Genomic DNA, 20,751 nt, shown 5'->3' on the forward strand with positions numbered 1-20,751 from the left:
ACATAAAATATTTTGACATTACTCATCTATGGTAATTTTTTTTTTTAACATTTAACACATTGCATTCTGTGAATAAGTTTTAATGAATAAGGAAATAAGCTGTGTCAGGATCACAATGCACAAATCTGTTTACATGCGGGGCTGGCCCAGTGTCTAGGTGACAAGTGCTGCACGCTGTCATGTGAAAACCCCGAGTTTGATTCCTGGGCCAGCCCTCTGCTCCCCATGCAGCACACAGCCCCGTGGAGTGGGGGAGAGCCCAGCCCCTTGCTCAACAGTGACACCCTGTAACCAGCTTTAAGGTCCACGTTAGCTGTATTAGGAGGAAGGTTTTTGGTTTGTTGGTCTCAAATCATCCTCGCAGTCGCTGGGAGGGAGAGACCAAAACAAAAAGTTTTGGGTTAGATTACTCTAGCCCAATGGAGGCAGGGTCCGACCGAGCTGGAAGCTTAGTGAGCCGGAGAAAGTACTAGGTCAGAAGAAAAAATCAAGTTTGCACACGATTTGAAATGAGATTTCATTACTGCTGTGTGTACATTCTTGTGAGAATGTAATTGCTTGCATTTATAAAACTATATATGGGTCAGAAGGTTAATTAGCGTGTTTACATGGGTTTGAAAGTAAGTTCTTTGTTTTGTGAGCCATAGAGTTCACTGTGAACAGAAAATCTGAAAATGAGTTTTGGCATCTGAATAATTGGAACAGAATCAGTGACACATTGCAGGTGATCGTTTTTTTATTAGACTGACTTCCCATAGCTTTAAACTCTTTAAGAGATGCGCACCATCAGATCAATAGAGCCGAGCAAGCTTTTTTCTGAGACTATACCAAGTGACAGTAAGGTTTTTGCCACCTTATCCTTTGGCAAGGTTAGCATGGCTGCCACTTAGTGAGGAGTACAGGGTAAAGTGATCGGTAGGCATTTGGACTGAATAGAAGATTTTGCTCCTCGAGAGCTCTAAAAGCCAAGGTCAGATTTTATCTGTTCAGTTCAACTGAAATCCCTAGAAATACCAATGAGTATAGTCCAAAGCATAACTTGTTTTTTCTCCTCTTCTTGAATTCTAGTTCTTTTACACCAATGTTGGAGAACAGGGGTTTGTATGCAGGGTCAACAGTGCTGTCTTCCCCTAGCACAGAGGAGCTGTCTCAGGATCAAGGCGATCGGGCGTCGCTGGATGCGGCAGACAGTGGTCGAGGAAGTTGGACTTCTTGCTCAAGTGGTTCTCACGACAACATACAGACAATCCAGCACCAGAGGAGCTGGGAGACGCTTCCGTTTGGCCACGTTCCTTTTGATGGGTCAGGAGAGAGTGCGGCACTGTGGGCCTCTGGCAGCCACATGGACCATATTATGTTTCCTGATCATAGCACAAAATATGGGAGGCAGGATCATGGTAGGGAGGGCTTTGATCAAGCTCAGTCCAGAGCAAGCTGGGCATCATCAACAGGCTACTGGGGAGAGGACTCCGAAGGAGATACGGGTACCATCAAGCGAAGAGGTGGGAAGGATGTGGCTGCTGAAGCTGAAACCAGTAGCATAACATCTGTGACTTCGGAAGAGTCCAAGCCGCTTCCTATGGCTGCACACATAGCAGTGTCATCAAGCAATGCAAAGGGGCTTATTGGTGAGTTTACCTTTAACTCCTGCATTTTGTAAACTATATATGTGTGTGTTATAACTAAGGGTTTTTAAATATGTGCATAGGATTATGTGCAGTGGTCCATGTTTATGGGTTCAGGCAATACTGGGCTAAACCCAGAACCATGGATGCAAACCGTATCTAGTTCTGTAGCTGTGAGCAGCTACGTATTTTTCAGTGACTGGTAACAAATGACTGAAAATGCTAGATGTTATTTTACTAGAAAGTAGGTAAGGAACAATGCATCAGAATTACAGTGTTATTCCTAAAGCCTAACTCCTTATACTGAGCCGGGTCACATTGTCTATTAGTTTCTTTTGCAAAATTAAAGGCCAGAATGCCATCACCGATTTGCAGTAAACATAGTAACATTGTGTTCTGCACATCAAACATACAGGCCAAAGTGAGCACCACGCAACAAAATTAGAAGTAGTGGTGGAGATCCAGTTTAATGGAAAGGTGAGCAGCTCTCGTAAAGCTGCAGAGCAACCTGTCCACACTGATTGGTTTCAGTTGTAGTTCTCCATATCCACTCTAGTTTTTAAAAAATGTTTTAATAGCAAGTCCATAATCAAATGTAACTTCAAATGTGTGTTAAAATATTTTCCAAAAAGAGTTAGAGGTGCTTCCCGCTAGCATCGTTGTCTTTTCATGAGCTGGAGGTATTTCCGATGATGACCTTAAAGAAGAGCTTGTGTCCAACATAAAACTCTCTGAAAACCTTGAAAGGACTTCAGCTTCACCATGCTGGACTGTATCTATGATTGGTTTGTGCAGGCTCCTCCAGCCTTTTCGGAAGCCTGGTGCAGCTGTACTGCAGTTTTTTTGCATATGGCTTTTTATTCCCCCCCTTTTGGCCCGCTGAAGTGGGGTGGACAGCTCCAGTCCTCACTGATCAGATTCTCAGGATATCAGTAATAAATGCACATGAGAGAGATTTGCATGCACACTTCCTCAAATGTATGCAGATCTATTTCATGCATATTTATGAAGGCTATCCTAAAAATCTGCCTGGCTTGTGGCCCTCAAGGATCAGAGGTTCTCCCCCCACCCCCCCCCCCTGCTCTAAAGTTCCATAAAAACTGAGAAAACATTCAACACCCCTTCCCTCTACCAGTTACCTCCTCCTGCCTTTGTTACTATAACGCTCTGTCCCAGATGGTGAAATTCTGTCATCGTTTTAGTTGCTTCTATCTCTGCTGCTAGGCAGCTGGCAGTAAAGAACAAGGTGTTGCACCACAAACAGGTCTGATTTTCAGGACATCCACAGTGACCATGCCCCCATTCTTTGCAAATCTATCTCATGCATATTCATTGTGGATATCCTGAAAACCAGACCTGTTTTTGTGGCACCCGAGGACCGGAGTTGCCTGCCCCTGTAGTAGAGCACTTTTCACTAGTACAGTTATCCCATTACTGAAAGGAGAGCTGGTAATTTTCAAGGTTCCAGTTTAGGAAAGTATTGTATTTATTGCAATACTAGAATCTTATTTTTTTGTTCAGACATTTTCTTCATTATTTTTGCTGCTCATGGTGGCCTCATTGGCACAAAAATAGTGATCTCCAACAGAGGTTTTTGAGCGGGCCGTGAAAGGATTACTATACTCCCTCTGCTGCTTAGAAGCCTCCATTTTGGTTTTTTCCCCTTAGAAACAGGCAGCAGAGCTGCTGAAGGATGATAAAAAGGGTTAATAATTTACTCAGTAAAGTCATGTACTGATGAATTCTGTTGTAGAGTTAATTGGTTTTCAGCACTTTGGGACTATTTAAATGGTTATTTAATAAAGAACAATGTTAAAATTAGAGGGCTTGATATTGGGATTTATTTGATATTGTGGGTTTTTTATAATACAGTAGAAGAGTCACCAGCATATTAATATATTGATATTCTCATTGTATATATCTGAAATATATTTAAGTAGCACTAGTTTAAAAATGTTTAAAACCTGCTTGGCCTTTCAGGCGATGTTGGTCTTCCCTACTTTAAAGTGTGTTTTCCATAAGACTCAGTAGATCATTGGTAAACATTCTTAACGGGTGTTTTAGACTTCTTGAACCTTAAGGGTATGTTGAGCACTGATTTGAATTAATGGCGGTTCATGTGTTTAACAAAAGTATAATCAGATGGGGAGGGACTATTGAAGAAGCCTGAACTGTAAATGGGTGCCAAGTTTAATGTGATCTGCCATGAGATGTAATGTATCTTGCCCATTCAGAAGCTTTTGAAAATGTAGTGCTAAAACTGCAGACTTGCTTTACCAGGTAGGCACTGTCTTACCATCATGCAGTCATTATCAAAGATATTACTAAGCTGCTATAGAAAATCTCTATCTATATAAAGGTCGAACCTTATCAGAACAGAAACTTCAGTATTAAAACAGAAATTGCTGATATGAGGAGCATGGACACCTTATCTCTTGGAGGTCATGTTTCCAAAATGTATCTTTCGTGGAGCCGTGAGTGGACTGACCAAGCAGAAGCGTCCCTAAACCGACTGCTCCAGAGTCGAGCAGTCTCTGCCAGCATGGCAGCCAGGAGTGCTAGGCTGCTACCTAGTGATCAGAGTATCAACTGCAACGTCCCGATGATCAGAATCAAGGAGTTGCCAAGGGGATGAAGGAAGGAAGGCAGTAATTTATGTCAAGGACAAGTTAATTTTATGTTTAGTTTATTGAACCTCTAAGTAGACTGCAAAAAAGGTGTTGTTTTGCAAAGCTCTTTGTTCCATAGCCTCCTCCCCAAATGTATTTATACCTCCGTGTCAGTCTAGGTTAGGCCTCTTCCCTGCTTCTAACACAGTAAAGGCCTTATTTAGAAAACCGTTACCATTCTGTGCCTATAGAAAAAGCCTTTATTGAATAACAGAATATGGACTCCATTATTTCCTCCTGTTCCCAAAAGCTTTGCTGATTTTTGTTGTAGTTCTAATAAATGTACTTTTTCCTGTTCATTTTAGAAGAATGCTCCTAATTACATGGAAATGAGAGGGACAGTGGAGGAGCTTGTAGTCTGCCTTAATTGTGGCACCACTGGTTCTGCTTTTTACCAAAACTGTTCTTGACAGGAGTTTGGTAATGTCAGCTGGCTTGATCCCGTTGCAGCAGAGCCTCTCTAACCTAGGGATCATGAGTCAGCATTATCATATTTGCCCATAAAGTTGAGACTCGTTTGTGCTAAAGGTTACACCTTTTGACAGGAAATGGGGATCGTGATCTTATGGCATTTACTGTTCACCTTCTCGGTTTTCTTCTGACTTCGTTGCCGTTGATGCATTTTCCTTTCCTTTGTGCCTTTTGCCTTCGTTGAAATAATCACCTCTTACTGAAGTGTCTTGTGTTTCTGCAGCACGGAAAGAGGGCAGGTTTCGAGAGCCCCCGCCGACACCCCCTGGTTACGTAGGGATCCCCATTGCCGACTTTGCAGAAGGCCATTCCCATCCGGCCCGGAAGCCCCCGGATTATAACGTAGCACTAAAGCGCTCTAGGATGATGGCCGGGAAGTGCGAGGCCCTGGGAATGTCAGCCACACCAGCAGCACATGGGCCTCCGGCGAGCAGGCCAACGAACAAACCTCAGTGGCACAAACCAAATGAATCGGACCCGCGTTTTACTCACTATCAGTCACAAGGGTTTTCCACAGAGGATGAAGGTAGATATCCATTTATTCTTTAAAGCATTTGGCTGCTCTGGAGGCCAGGAGGGTTTTCTTTTATTTTTTTTAGGTACCCAACTATATTCAGAATATAGCTGGGTGGGGTTAAACATCTGAGTAAACTTAGCCAGATACCATTAAACCTACCTTGCTGTTAGGTTTAAAGATATCGGACTAAACTTAGATGAGTATATTCAGCGACATACTTCTCCTGCTGAATATCAGTGACAAGCTAGCTGGCTAACTTTAGCCAGATAACTGGTCCGCTTGCCGACTTAATGGGTATGGACCCTAGAAATGCTACAGTCGGGTCATTTAAAATCAGTGCATTGTTAATAACTAAGATGCATGACAATACAGCTAAGACACTTCTTGCTCTACTATTAATATTTGTTCATGCACAAAGCAATGGTGAGGTAATAGCACCATGTCTCTTCAACATATTTTAGCCACCATAATGATTTCTGTGAAATGTAATCTTATTGAGAGCAGCAGTATCATAGCAGATGTGTCTGTACATTAACAATGGCCTTTAATTGAGCCCATATCAGGACACTTCTTGAAAGCTAATGTGGGTTACTGTATTCTAGTGGATCTGTAATTAAATATCAGTACAATGTTTAACATATTGCAAATAAGGTTCCTCCTAAACGGAGCTATGATCTGGCCTAATACAGTTCCCTCTGCATCAAGCCAGCACCAGATGCAAGTTCTCCTGCATAACCAAGGGGAGTGATGTTTTTCAACCTATTGTATGCCAGGGATATGCTAGCTACCTTTCTTAAATTACCTATGAAAAAAGACAGTAATTATTAGGAAAGGAACGGAGAATAAAACAGTGTATCATAAAATCTCTGTATCGATCCATAGTGAGACCATATCTAGAGTACTGTGTACAATTCTGGTCACCACATCTCAAAAAAAGATATAGCTGAACTGAAAAAAGTACAGAGAAGGGCAACCAAAATGGTAAAGGGGATGGAATGGCTCCCCTATGAGGAAAGGCTAAAGAGGTTGGGATTGTTCTGCTTGGAGGAGAGGTGGATTAGGGGAGGATATGATAGAGGTCTATAAAATCATTTGTAGAATAGAGCAGGTAAATGTGAATCATTATTTACACTTTAAAATAATACAAAACCTAGGGGACATTGCATGAAGTTAGTAAGTAGCACATTTAAAACAAATCAGAGAAAATGTTTTCATTCAACACACAGTTAAACTCTAGAATTAATTGCCAGAGAATGTGGTAAAGGCAGCTAGCGTATTTGGGTTTAAAAAGGTTTGGATAAGTTCTTGGAGGAGAAGTCCATAAATTGTTATTAACCAGATAAACTTGGAAAAAGCCACTGCTTATCCCTGGGCATTAGCAGCATGGGATAATCTACTGTTTGGGATCCTGTCAGGTGTTTAGTGACCTGGATTGGCCGCTGTTGGAAACAGGGTACTGCACTGCATGGACCCTCAGTCTGACCCGGTATGGCAATTTTTATGATTTGATATACCGGTTGCAATGCTGATGAGCAGGGGTTGGGGGGGGGTCCTCCAGAAAAATAGAAGGGAAAGGTGATAGGGAAGGATATATTCCTTCTACATTAATCTCATGGGTCAGCTCCGCTTTGTCATTTTAAGAAGGTAACTAGCCAGTTTCTTTCTCCCCCCGCAGCATTACTAAAATTATTATCCCCATTCCATAGACTTTTTTCCTGTTTGGGCTAGCACAGAGGCCCGATCTCTGGGAGAGGAGCAACTGCAGCTGAGTGTTAATGAGCCGGCATGAGCCTGAGTTCTCAGGCCCTGCGGCAACCCCCTCCCCTCCTGGCTTCTGTACAGGAGTGGGGGAATGAGAGCGGAGGAGACTCCGGTTTCATGTCTTATTTACTGCTCCCCCCTTCCAGTAGAGAAGGTCTCAGAACCAGACCCAATGGAAAAAAAAAAAGGTCCACAGAGCAGGAAATGGAGGGAGGGGGAAGGTTAAGAAAAAAGTGTCTGCTGGTTGTGGTGCAGGGAGCAGTGCAGCGTGCGCAGCTGCAGGGCAGGTTTGCATCCTTGTCATCCTCCTGCAATTACTGTCACTCCAGAAATACCGCCAGAGGACCTGTGTTGAGAAACACTGCTCTACAGCGTTAGCTTCATAGCTCATAGGTGGTGTACATTTTTTTTTAAACTAATGAGTCATTTAAACTAACATGGGAGGAACAGAGCCCAGAAAAAGACAAATTATTTCTTGGGACCTACGTAACACTGCTGTCTCAATACTGGTGGTAATTAAGTGGGAGCTGACACACATCATGGGTGTACCTTTTAATTTCCCTCTTATTGCTAAGCTTAAAGTAGCATGAATAATCCAAAGGTCTTCCTGTATTTGTTTTCCAACCTACACATTTGGAAAAGCTTGCCTACATCATCATCATTGGATAATTGCTGTGCTTGTCCAATAAAAGGTTTCTCCAAGGACAAGCAGGATGGTAATCCTCACACATGGGTGAAGACATACAATGGAGCCCAGCACGGAAAACTTTTGTCAAAGTTTCTAGATATGTTGATAGGCACACTGAGGCATGCCCAGCATGCTACTAACCACGGGATCCCTCTTCAGTCTCTTCTTTTCCATGAAGCTGTTGCCTCGTGGTCACAGAGTTCGCGCTCTATTTGTCAGCATTTGCTTTGTGGAAGTGTTTTTTCCCTTCCACGCTTCACCTATGGTCCCTCGCTCCTCCTTTGGGTCCTTTTCAGTGATCTGGTAAGACCCTCGCGTTTTTCAGTCGATCACCAATGGCTTTCTTCTCCGGTGCCTGCCAACCATTGGCCGCGCGCCACGTACTTTTTTCCATGGCATCGACCGGCTTCTGCCAGTGCCCCATACTATGTCCATCACAGACCCCCACGAGGTATGCGTTCTCTTCCTGGGTGCATCTCACGATGTCCATGTTTGTGATCTCTGTGCCCAGATGACCCCTAAGGGTCATCGGGCCCGACTTCACATAAAGGAAAAATTGTTTGGGTTCAAGCGGTCGGATCTGTCCTCAGCCTCGGGAACCTCCACCTCGTCGGGCTCGCCCCCTCCTACGTTCCCCAGCCCCAATCTCTGTGCAGGGAACCACCCGTGGTCTTTGTCATCCCGTTCTTGGTCCAGTTCCTCGCCATCGGTTCCAGGCAAGAACCACAGTGACCACAAAGAAAGGTCGGAAGAACACCGTCATCGCTCATCTTCATCTTCTAAGCCAGACCATGGGCAGGCATCGATGTCTGTGCCTCCGACCAAGCGGTCCAGAGCAGAGGAAGCAATTCCCTCCGACCCCAATGATGCCTCCAGGCGGCCTCCATCAACACCGGTGGAGGGCTCTGTGCTCCAGGGGACATCCCAATTCTGCCTGCTCCTCTTCAAGCTGTTTTATCCTTGCTTGCCTTCAAGGAGGCATTAGAGAGGCACATGCGGTTAGCAGTCGGCCAGGCCCAGCAGGTCTTCGAGCCCCCGGTTCCACTGGGACCACCACCGCCACAAGAGCCTATTCCACTGGTGCTTGCACTATTCCTGGAACGGCTCAATGTGCTGCTCTGTGTCCTACCGACACAGCCGGCTCCGGTGCCCCAAGCCCCTTCATGGCTGAAGGGAGCACCGCTGCCACTGCCACCGGCCCCCATATTGGTGAGTGACTCCTCCAAGGAGAAAGGGCCATCAGGGATGCACAGTGCCACGTCAACTCCCAGCTCTCCTAGGGCCATCGGGATTGGTTCCACCGATGCCTTTGGGGCCTCCGATCATACCAACGCTGATGGATCCATCGGCACTCCTGCAACCTCAAAACCCATCGATGCCTCTGGCTCCTCTCTTGGTGCCCTCGAGGCCTACGTCTTGTCTGCCATTGGGTCTTCGACCCCCTCCCCCCCCCCCCCCGCCCATCCCCAGAGTGTCGCAGTGAAGGGTAGGCCCCTTATGACCCCTGGGAGGGGGAGATATCCATATCCTTCTCTGAGGATCTGCCTTCCGAGCCCTCTCCTCCTGAAGAGTGACGAATATCTCCACGGCGGGATTCATGAAGGCCATGGCAGAATTGGTGCCTTTCTAGCTTTTAACAGAGTAGGACACAGGCACACGATGCTTGAGATTCTACAATTCATAGATGCCCCGAAAGAAGTGGCAGTGCCAGTCCATGATATATTCAAGGAGCTGGTAATCCGCTTTTGGGAACACCCCATCTCTTTACCACCGGTTAACCGGAAGGAGGATGCGGTATATATATATAGTCCAACCGTCCACTGGATTCGACCACAGTCAACTCAGCCCAGTCAGCCCTAAACAAGGCGAAAATGATCCGCACCCATGCCTCTGCTCCCCCAGGGCGAGAGCACAGGGCTCTCGATGCCCTTGGATGCCGGGTGTTTCAGGGCACCATGTTGACTTCCCGGATAGCTTGCTACCAATTATACATGGGGCAGTTCTCCAGGAACCTGTGGAAGCAGGCCTTTGAATTTAGTGAGTGCCTACCATAGCAATTCCAGGAGGATTTCCAGACAATCGTCTAGCAGGGTTTGGAGTGCGATAAGCTTAATGATGTCTTTGAGACAGCCATGAGAACCACTACAGCGGGCATAGGAGCCTGGCGGTCAGCATGGCTGCGAGCCTGAGACTTGCGCCCTAATATCCAAGACTTTCTGGCTGATTTGCCCTGTATGGGGGAAAATCTATTCAGAGACAGAATTAAGGAGGTGGTGTCACAGCTGAAGGACTATCAGGAGACTCTTCCACAGGTGTCAGCTAGTATTGCTGACACTCAGCCAGCCAAGAAGCCCCTAAGACAATACCCGAAGAGGCCTTTTTATCGACCTAAAAAATATTACCCACTAGCAGAGAGGTCCAGGGCTCAACGGCCTACTCCGAGGGTGAGACCAAGGCAACCTTGGCCACCCTGGGCAACCACTGTTCTGCCACAGAACCATGCCACGGGTTTTTGATTGGCAGCCAGGGAGCATAAGCCAACCTTCCTTGCCTGGTGTCATCTCCAGCTGTTCACAGATCGATGGTTCTCAATCACATCAGACCTTTGGGGTCCTGTCCATAGTGTGTAAGGGTTACCAGTTTCATTTTCAGCGACTTCCATCCCGCTCACCTCCTTGTCCCTGGTGGAGTGAAACAGGGGGTTTACAGATACTTTGGATAGAGCTCTCCGCCCTTGCCCTCTTTATTGGAGCTCGACGGGGCACAGTCCAGGCGAAGGCTTTCCTGCCCCAGGACAGAGTGGAGACCCTCACAGCTCTTGCTTAAGAGGTCTCCAGCTGCCCCCATGTCTCGACACAGAAATTCCTCCACCTGCTGGGCCACATGGCAGCTACTGTGCATGTCACCCCCCCCCCCCCCTTTGCTCGGCTGCACATGTGCAGATCACAGTGGATGTTGCGTTGTCGGTGTCAGGCTACTCAGGAACTGCATGCTCATGTTCTTATCACGACACTGTTGTAACAATCTCTCCACTGGTGGGCAACCCTCTCAAATCTGGAGCAAGGATACTCCTTTTGGAGCCCTCAACCCCAGGCCACCCTCACCACTGATGCATCTCGGACGGGGTGGAGAGCACATGTTGTGGGCTTCCACACCCAGAGGTTTTGGTCTGCTCAGGAATCGCAACTTCAGATCAACCTTTTGGAGTTGTGAGCAATTCGGTATGCCCTTCAGATGTTATGAGAGCAGCTCCTGAACAAAGTGGTTCTGGTTCAGACCGACAGTCAGATTGCCATGTGATATCTGAACAACAGGGGAGAACAAGGTCCTTCTCACTCTGTCAGAAGGCAGTCCACACTTAGTCGTGGTCCATCAAGAATGGCGTCACCCTCCGGGCATTGTACCTTCCGGGGGTGGACAATACCCTAGCGGATGCTTTGAGCCAGATGTTCAGGCCTCACGAGTGGTCCCTCAATCAAGAGGTAGCAAACCGGATCTTTTGCTACTGGGGGACACCGGACATAGACCTCTTCGCCTCCTTGGAAAACAGGAAAGTGCCCCGCTTCTTCTCCCTCGGCCGGAGGAGAGGGGGGTTCGATGGCAGATGCTTTCTCAATTCACTGGGGCACCGGGTTGCTGTATGCTTACCCTCCCCTTCCTCTCATATCAAAAATGATCCAGAAGTTACAGCAGGATCAGGGTTCCATGATTCTGATCACCACCTTCTGGCCCCGTCAGGTCTGGTTTCCGACCCTTCAGGATCTGGCTTTGCGCCCCCCCTCCCCGCCCCAATCCGATTGGGGACGGCTCTGGACCTAATCACCCAGGACCAGGGCAGGCTCCACCACCCCAGCTTGCAAGCCCCGGCTCTCACAGCTTTAGATGTTGATCGGGTGACAGTGCGGGCCCTCACCTTTCGGAAGGGATGTCATGTGTTATTCTGGCGTCCAGAAAACCTTCCACCAGAAAATCTTATAATCTAAAGAGGAAAGGTTCTCATCTTGGTGCAAGGGATGCGGTCTGGATCCCTTCTCTTGCTCCCCTCCTGCGCTCTTAAACTAGCTGTTGTCCGTCTCAGAATCTGTTCTGCAGACCACTTCAGTGAGGGCTCAACTCAGTGCCATTGGGGCATACCATCAGGGTATGGATGGTACTGCGATTTCTTCCCATCTGCTCATGGGCCGATTCATGAGGGGCTTATTACAACTGAAGTCCCCCCACTCGCCCTCCGGCAATCTCCTGGGATCTCAATGTAGTCCTCTTGCAACTCATGAAATCTCCGTTTGAGCCATTGCGTCTTGCAATCTAAAGTACCTTTCCTGGAAAGTTATGTTCTTGGTTACAGTTACATTAGCCCTCAGGGTCAGTGAACTGCAAATGCTCGTGTTATGCCCACCTTATACAAAGTTTTGTAACGTGGTCCTGCGAACGCATCCAAAGATCCTTCCCAAGGTGGTGTCAGAGTTCCATCTCAACCAGTCTATTGTATTGCCTTCCTTTTTCCCAAGGCCTCACACTCACCAGGGTGAGCATGTGCTACACACACTGGATTGCAAGAGGGCACTTGCCTTTTACTTGGAACGGACAGCACCTCAATGCGTCTCCTTTGGCAGAAGCAGATTAGGAGTTGCTGTCTCTAAACAGATTCTATCCCTTTGGCTAGCGGACTGCATTGCTTTCTGCTACGCCCAGGCAGGCTTGCAGCTTGACAGTCACGTCAAAGCTCACTTCGTGCGGGCAATGTCAGTCTTGGTGGCTCACTTGCATGTAGTTTCCATTCACGAGATTTGCAGAGCACAACCTGAAGTTCCTTCCACACTTTCGACTCACATTACTTCCTGGACAAGGATGGCCGGCAGGATAGTCGTTTCAGATAGTTTGTCCTCTGTAAACCCTTCCAGCCATGAAAACCCAGCTCTCCCTCTGTAGGCCCTTTCCTTGGGTGCAGGCCTGCTCCTGTGGTTGTTGCAGATCTAGTTGTGTATGTTGGCACCTGTTCTCTATTGCATATGTTCAGAGAAGCCTGGAACTACTTAGTCACCCATATGTGAGGACTACCATCCTGCTTGTCCTTGGAGAAAGCAGAGTTGCTTTCCTGTAACTGGTGTTCTCTAAGGACAGCAGGATGTTAGTCCTCACAAAACCTGCCCGCCACCCCGCAGAGTTTGGTTTTCTCTTGATTTGTTTTATTTTTTCGTGAACTCTCCCTTATAAGACTGAAGAGGGACCCTGGGTGGTTAACGGCTTGCTGGGCATGCTCAGTGTGCCTATCAAATACAAAAGTTTTCCGTGCCGGAATGATGATGTCACCCAAATGTGAAGACTAACATCCTGCTGTCCTTGGAGAACACCTGTTACAGGTAAGCAATTCTGCTTTATGTGCAGAACCTCTACCACAAGAAGTATCCCAGACCTCTCGATCATTCATCCATTTCTTCATTTTTCAAAATGCATATAAAAAGTGTATTAAAGCACAGCACTACAGGACATCCCCGTAAATCAACACAGGTGTGTGTTACAAATAAAACGTTGTTCAAATTGTGTTCAAACCAAAAACCCAACCCCAATACCAGCTGACGTTTCGTATGAAACTGCATCATGGGGAGTTATCTGAGGTTATGAATCTTGTCATGTAAAAAAGAATCGCTCTTTGACGGATCATCTGATCTACAAGATTTATTTATTTATTTATTTAATGGCTTTTATATACCGACGAACGTTGGGAACATCTCATCGGTTTACAGAGAACACAAAATTTAGCAACAGGCTTTACAATTAACGCATGATTATATGAAGAACAGTTAAACCAATAGGGATTACATATAATAGCTTCGTTTTTACAAGTAATATATGTGTAAGGAGGTTAGGTAAGGAAGGTTAGCTAACTTGGAGGAGCAGAAAAATCTGAATATAGGGGGGATATCTACATTTATAGGGTAAATATACATGAGTATGAGATTATATCGTCCTTTGTAATCTCCTTATTTACACTTAATGGAAAGAATGAGGGAAAGGGGGAATATGTACAGAGGAAAGGAGGTGGAAAGGCAAAGGGGAGGAAGGGGGGTGGGGAAGGGGAGGAAGAGTCAATGGAAAGGATGGGGCCTTGAAGAGTATGGTGGGGTGGGGAGGGGGGTGGGGTTGGAGTGGGAGAGAGGGAGAAGGGGCGCAGGATAGGAGTAGGGGGAATGTTAGGTGAGATAATCCAAGGAAGGTCTTCTGAACCGGCCGGCACAGATAGTATTAAAAGATGTTCGCCTGGAAATGACATCTGCCGGTGTTAAGCCTCAGCTCTGCCATGCTTGTTTGGAAGTCTTCCCTCCAGTCCATCAAGCCCAGCCTTCTATCCGACAGAGTGGCCAGTATGGGCCACAAGTACCTGGCAGATCCCAGATCCCTGTTGCTCATGCTCAAAGATAAGCGATGACTTTCCCAAATCTAACTTGTTAATAACTCTTTATGAACTTTTCCTCCAAGAATTTGTCCAAAACCTTTTTTATACCCAGCTATGCTAGATGCTTTGATCACATCATCTGGCAACAAATTCCACAACTTGATTGGGTGTTGAGTGAAAAAAAAAACATGTTCTTCAGTTTGTTTTAAATCTGATGCCCCTTAGTTTCTTGGCGTGTCCCCTAGCCTTTGTACTAGTTGAATGGGTAAATGAGGTCCCTATTTATCAGTTCCACCTCTCGCATGATTTTATAAATATCAAACCGATTCTCCCACTCATCCCCACTCAGCAGCTTTTGTAGCTCTACCCCCATCCCCTGCCTAGCATGTCCTTATCTCGCCCTATATCTCCCCATTGCAACAGCATTCCTCCTTACTAGTGGTGGCTCCAGGTTTCTCCTCTCTCCTTCAGCAGCATGCGTGCTGAGGCTCCCACCTCTCTGCAGCACTGCACTTCTGCCTTTGTGTGGGCCCAGGCAGCCTGGTGGGAAGTGCTTCTGGTGGGCATGATATTCTTTTGTTGTCCCAGCTTCTATCCACCAAAATGAACTGTTTGCCCAGGAAAATTAAGACATCACATTTTTTTCAGTGGTTTTCTCCCATTTCTGTTCTTGTCATAATAAACCCTAATAAATTCCTTGGAAAAATGTTTTAAAAATGAAGATCCCTAGTGATGCCAGGTTTATTTATTTATTTATTTTATTATTTTAAAAGAATCTTATATTGTGCATCTTCCCAGCAACAATTTTGAATGCAGATGATAAAATGCAATGTTGAACACATTAAACCTTAACATAAAACCAGAAAGACAAACAATACAGTAAAAAATCATTATCTAAATGCCTCCTTACACAATATTGACTTAACTTGTTTCCTGTACACCTTAACATCAGTCTCTTCCCCCAGCCAAGTTGGCAGCACATTGCAGGTTACTGGTGAGATGTAGGAGAAAGTCCTGGCTCTTGTTTGCTAAAGCTTAGCCTCTCAGTTAGCAGGTACTTATAACAATATTTGGCCTGAAGATCGTAATGATCGAGCTGGAATATACCAAGAAATCTTACTTTTTATCACACAGCAATTATCCCCATACAATAGCTTATTGGTAGTTAGTAACGTTTAAAACTGTGATCTGTATTTAACTGGCACCCAATGCAAATCACTTAATACAGGCTGTATATGACTGCATGTTTCTGTCCCCGAAGCAAATGAGCAGCAGCTGAACTAGTTGTAATATATGCAATAGACCACTGCAATTATCTAGGTGTCCTAACACCAGAAACTATCATTCAGTTGTAAACAAGTCCACAGGTAGTTGACCTGGAGGCTTCTCTTTCTCCTCTCTGGATGGGCGGGAAGGGTGGATAAAATTCCTCCCAAACAACAAAAATCCACTTAGAAAGAAACTACTACTAATCTCTTGGCGTCAATTCAGCAGCCAATTGGGAATAACTCTTTTTACTTTCTAAGCCTCACCAGCCATGTCTTTGGGCCCTCACTCTAAAATAAATTAAGAAAATTGAAAGGAAATGCTCCTTCTCTCTTGAAATCCAAACTAAAGATACACACAGCTCAGCTAGTAGGGGTCATTTGCTTTTATGCAAGCAGGAACTATGTCACAGGGGCTACCGGTGCCATTGGTCGGCAAGTCTTGGGGGGGGGGGTCAGGAGGGTGGGGGTTGTAGTTAATTAAATTTAAAGGGTTGGGATGGGGAATGGGGACAAAAAAAAACATTGGTTGTAGTTAGGGGGGGTTTTTTTGGGTTTTTTTATATTCGCTCCATAAAACGCACAGACATTTTCCCCCCACTTTTGGGGAAAAAAAAGTGCGTCTTATGGAGTGAAAAATATGGTATATTTTATTTTATTTTTTATTTAAAATCTTTTCTATACCGTCGTTAAGCTAGTTGCCGTCACAACGGTTCACAATAAGGCACATAATTTCAAACTTAAATGTGTTGAGTTCTAGTAACTAAACAGGTGCCATCAAATACTGTAACATAGTTTCATATTAAATATTACTTAGTGGTTGTGATAAGTCATGTCTACTTTAAGTATATCGGGTATAAGATAAATTAACTCTTAAGTCTTGTCCTCTGTTGTTGCAATCTAATAGAGGTAAAATAAAATATACTTTACCAGCTTTCTAGTTTGAGATTGTTACTTCTGGATTAGAACTGTGTTTTTATTCTGACATGTTTAACATGCTGTGCATGACAGTCTCTGGACATTTCAGTCAGTGACCTGCTTTCTTTTGTTTTCTCCTGTCACATCGCCTTTAGCGGAAGATGAGCAAGTCTCAGCCGTTTAAGGGACCCTGACTTTTCCAGATCCTGATTTGAGCCACCTTAAAGGGGAGCCATGAAGATGCCCCTACAGGAGCCTTTGGACTCTGCTGAAAGGATGGTGGACCCGTTAGCCTCCTTCCCTGCCTTAAAGCAGTATTGGGGTGTCTCCTCCCTCTCCCCTCCCCTAGCATGTGAAATACTGTGAAGAAACCACCCTGGCACTTTCCAGACTGCGTTGCTTGCAATGCTCCGTGCAGTGGTCGCCCGAGCTGCCGCTGCCACATCACACGGCATCATTCCAGTTCCAGGATCAGCACATCAAGATGTCACACTGGCTGTACTTCTGAATGCCTGGAAGGGTTTTTAAAATTTCATTTTAGATTGTACTCACAAATCTAGCGCTTTATGTCATTGGGATAATGAGATAAGCTAGGCATGAAAAACTGTATGGGCCTTTTAAACTTTGAAGAAGAATGCAATGAAATCATCTGAATGCCCAGTGCATGTTGGTTGGTTTGTTTACAGATGCTAATTTTGTTATGGTTTCTACTTTTGGTGTGTTCAGAGAGCAAACATGTTACATCTGGACTGTTGCAGTATTATTTCACACGTTTTAAGTTAAGATGATGGTTCTATTTTAGCTTTAGGAGCTTATTTTAAGAATTAACTGGAGAACGTTGCAGAGAAGGCAGCTTGGGATTCTTACAACTAATTGCTAACTGTTCAAACGGACCTGCAGTGATCTCTCTTTATGGAGCTGGCATTGAGGAGTGGCCAGCCGAGTAACCCGATCGGACGCGTCAGCCTTTGCAATGAAGAGCATTCCTCGCCCCCTGACCATGGCTGTACGGACCATGCATGTGTTCGGAAGGTCTGCGGGTAGCAGTCACCCGCTTGCAGCTGCTATATGGACCTTGTAACGAGTGAAACAGTCCCCCCTCCCCCCCTTTTCTTGCCTCTCTACTTTTGTCTTGTCTTTGCACAGACTCCAGGAAAAGTGAAGGCTGCCAATCCAAGTAGTACTGGAAGGCGAGGAACTCTGGGTCTTGGTTTTCTTTCTCCAATGAACTCAGCTGATCATATTGATCAGTAGGTAAACGTATATAGATTCAACTTTAAAGAATAAAAGAACAAAAATTGCAGTGGGTTTTTTTTTCACTGTATCAGAAAATGTCAGTGCTTTATTTAATTATTCTCTCTTTATCCTGTAATCATGGCTTTCGTCTACCTGGCTTATATACACACACTGTCAGTTTTGCATTTGTAATTCTCCTTGTAATATGCATTATTTGCCAGCTTTATTATATAGGCTATGGACCTTATGCGCATATAGAAAGGCAGATACCTGGCTCTATCACAAGTTGCACAAATGTTATATAAGCATTAAGTAATTGTAGAACATAGGACTGCTATTCTCAGTTCGCTCGGTGACGTCAAGTGCAGAATGTACAATTAACTGGTGATTTCCTCCTACTTTTGATACTACTTGTACCTGTATGTCTTTTAGAAAGACATTGGTGGAGTCTGTATCCCTTTTGTATTTTTAATACAATAATTGTACATATTGGTTATATTTTTGTTGAAAATGGTAGAATTGTACTATGTTTATGCTTCTACATCCAGTTTGTACGAAGCTGGAGAAATAAATATAACAGAAAAAATGTTGGTGTACTTGTTGATTCTTAGGCTCTCCATACTTTAGAACAAATGGAGAAATACATAAACTTGAAATCTACAGGTGCAGTACAGTTATGTGCTACATTTTGCATCCTATTGTAAAATTTCCTGCATCTTGGTTCCTTCTCTGCTTTTTAGCTTTGTACATTAGCTATGCTGTGACATGACACTGGGCCAAGCAGGAATTTGCAAATAAGTTACAAGATGCAAAGTCAAAAATATATATCTGTTTACCAAAGAAACACAGTAAAATCATAATCGTAGATAACATTTGTATTTATTTTGGTGCTTTAACACCAAACAGTTTAACAATGATGTGTTACTTCACAATATTAAGGATATGCCTTATATCCCAGCATTCTACAGAACTAGACTCTTTCTTCCAGGACAAGCAGGATGGTAGTCTTCACATATAGGTGATGTCATTAGGCGGAGCCCTATTACAGAACACTTTTGTCAAAGTTTCTAGAAACTTTGACTGGCACACTGAGCATGCCCAGCATGCCATGAGCCCTGTGTCCACAGGGGTCTCCCTTCAGTCTCTTTTTTTTTTCATGCTGCAGTTGCCTCGCGTTTAGGAGCTCTGTGAGATTTATTCTCACAACTTTTCCTCACAGAAAAACGAAGTTTTACTTCACAAATAGGGGTAGATTTTCAGACCGCGCGAATAGGCGTACTTTTGCTGGCGCATCAGGTGCAAGCAAAAGTACGCGGGATTTTAGTAGATACGCGCATAGCCGCTAAAATCCTGGATCGGCGCGCGCAAGGCTATCGACTCTGTATAGCCGGCGCGCGCCGAGCCGCACAGTCTACCCCCGTTCCCTCCGAGGCCGCTCCGAAATCGGAGCGGCCTCGGAGGGAATCCTCTAACGCCCTCCCCTCACCTTTCCCTCCCTTCCTCTACCTAACCCACCCGCCCGGCCCTGTCTAAACCCCCTCCTTACCTTTGTTGGGGGATTTACGCCTCCCAGAGGGAGGCGTAAATCCCCGTGCGCCAGCGGGCCGCTAGCGCGCCAGGACGCGGCCTGGGGGCAGGTCCGGAGGGCGTGGCCATGCCCCCGGGCCCGCCCCCAAAACGCTGCTGACACGCCCCCTAAACGCCGCGCGGCTCGGGCCCGCCCCCCGACACGCCCCCCTCGCCAAACCCCGGGACTTACGCGAGTCCCAGGGTTTGGCGAGGGGGGCCTACCGGCGAGCAGGGCTCTTAAAATCCACCCCATAATTTCCCTACATGGGTCTCCCTTCGCATACATTTTCATCAACACTCGGTGAGTACTATTCTCTGTTCTCCGGACAGTTTCTGTCACCTCACTGTCGGTTCCCCCGGGTTACTAACTGTATTGCGGCCCTCTTTTTTTCTCTCCCTATGTCTATCACACTCTGTCTGCCCCATGGGTGTCCTTGCTGTGATCTTCCACTGAGTCCATCGGGGCTAGAGGGATCGGGGCATCCACGGTTCCCACTGATGCCATGGAGGCCGCCATCAATTCCGTCGCAGCTACCGTCGATGCCGCAGTCGTTGCCTCCATCAATACTATCGAAGCCGCCATTGATTCCTCCATCGATGCCTCAGTGCCCTCGATTAATGAAAATGCTCCATACTTCGGGACCTCAACCAGAGCCCCGTGTAATCCTTAGGTGAAAAACAACGCCAGGAGCAGTAGAGGCACGGTGACCGTCCATCACCGATGCCATCCAGGACAGCAGTGGCACCTTCCTCGGTGCTGGAGAATGACCAGACCGAGCACTATAGAAATCATCATCACCAACGCCATCCACGACATCGGTGGCATCTTCCTCGGTGCTGGAGAATGACCGGACCGAGCACAGAGGGAAACATAGTCACCGCCACGGTAACCGTCCGTCACAGACGCCATCCTGGACATTGATGGCAACTTCTTCTGTACTGGAGAATGACCGGGCCGAGGACTGAGGGAAACATTGTCGCCGGCACCAACAGGGTTCCGCGTTCGGTGCCGGCACCGATACTGCATTGGCATCGATGTCCACATTGAGCCAATTGCAAAGCGGGCCCTGGTACAAGAGTCTCCATGCTCCTCTGCACCCGAGGCACCGAGGTGTTCCCCACCGACACCGGTGCCGGGTACTGAGCCACCACAGATCCATGTGGAAGTGCCGGTAATGTCTAACCTGCCTTCCCCTGTAGCTGTTTTACCTATACCAGTTCCAGGGAGGAGTGGATATCCTCGTCCGCCAGGCTGTCCTTGATGCCTTCCGGAATCTACAACCTCAATCGATGCCGGCCCCCATACCGGCACCAACATCAGAGCCATCAATATTCGCACCATTGCGGCACCGCCTCGCTGCCCTTATCGGTATCCTACTGACGACAGCCTAAGTCATCGAAGCTGACTCGTCCTTCTGAGCCTCCACGGGCCCCTATACCTATCCCGGGATTCTCAAAGGGTGAAGGGGACTAATCCCACTTTGGCACCGATCCCATCAAGACCTAAACCAACCTCCCCTCAGAACCTTCTCCACCAGAAGAGTGGAGACGATCCTTCCAAATGACATCCCTTTTGACCTGGTCACTAAAGAGGACCAGAAGTTTTTGGGAGGGTCTAGGTCGTAAAATCTTCCGGGA

General features: G+C 46.2%; 1 protein-coding gene across 12 annotated transcripts in view; it reads left to right on the top strand.

The window, feature by feature from the left end:
- RAPGEF2 (Rap guanine nucleotide exchange factor 2) overlaps positions 1-18,124 on the top strand; it is a 624,821-nt gene extending 606,697 nt beyond the window's left edge. For all 12 annotated transcript variants that reach the window (XM_029617182.1, XM_029617118.1, XM_029617324.1 and 9 more), the window contains 3 exons: positions 1,069-1,628; positions 4,989-5,291; positions 16,464-18,124. In XM_029617182.1, the coding sequence (XP_029473042.1) occupies positions 1,069-1,628; positions 4,989-5,291; positions 16,464-16,492 (892 nt within the window). In that variant the 3' untranslated portion in view covers positions 16,493-18,124. The remainder of the gene's footprint in view (positions 1-1,068; positions 1,629-4,988; positions 5,292-16,463) is intronic.
- The last annotated feature ends 2,627 nt before the right edge of the window (positions 18,125-20,751 follow it).

Source organism: Rhinatrema bivittatum, chromosome 1 (assembly GCF_901001135.1).
Source record: "Rhinatrema bivittatum chromosome 1, aRhiBiv1.1, whole genome shotgun sequence".
In the NCBI taxonomy this organism is placed as follows: Eukaryota; Metazoa; Chordata; class Amphibia; order Gymnophiona; family Rhinatrematidae; genus Rhinatrema; species Rhinatrema bivittatum.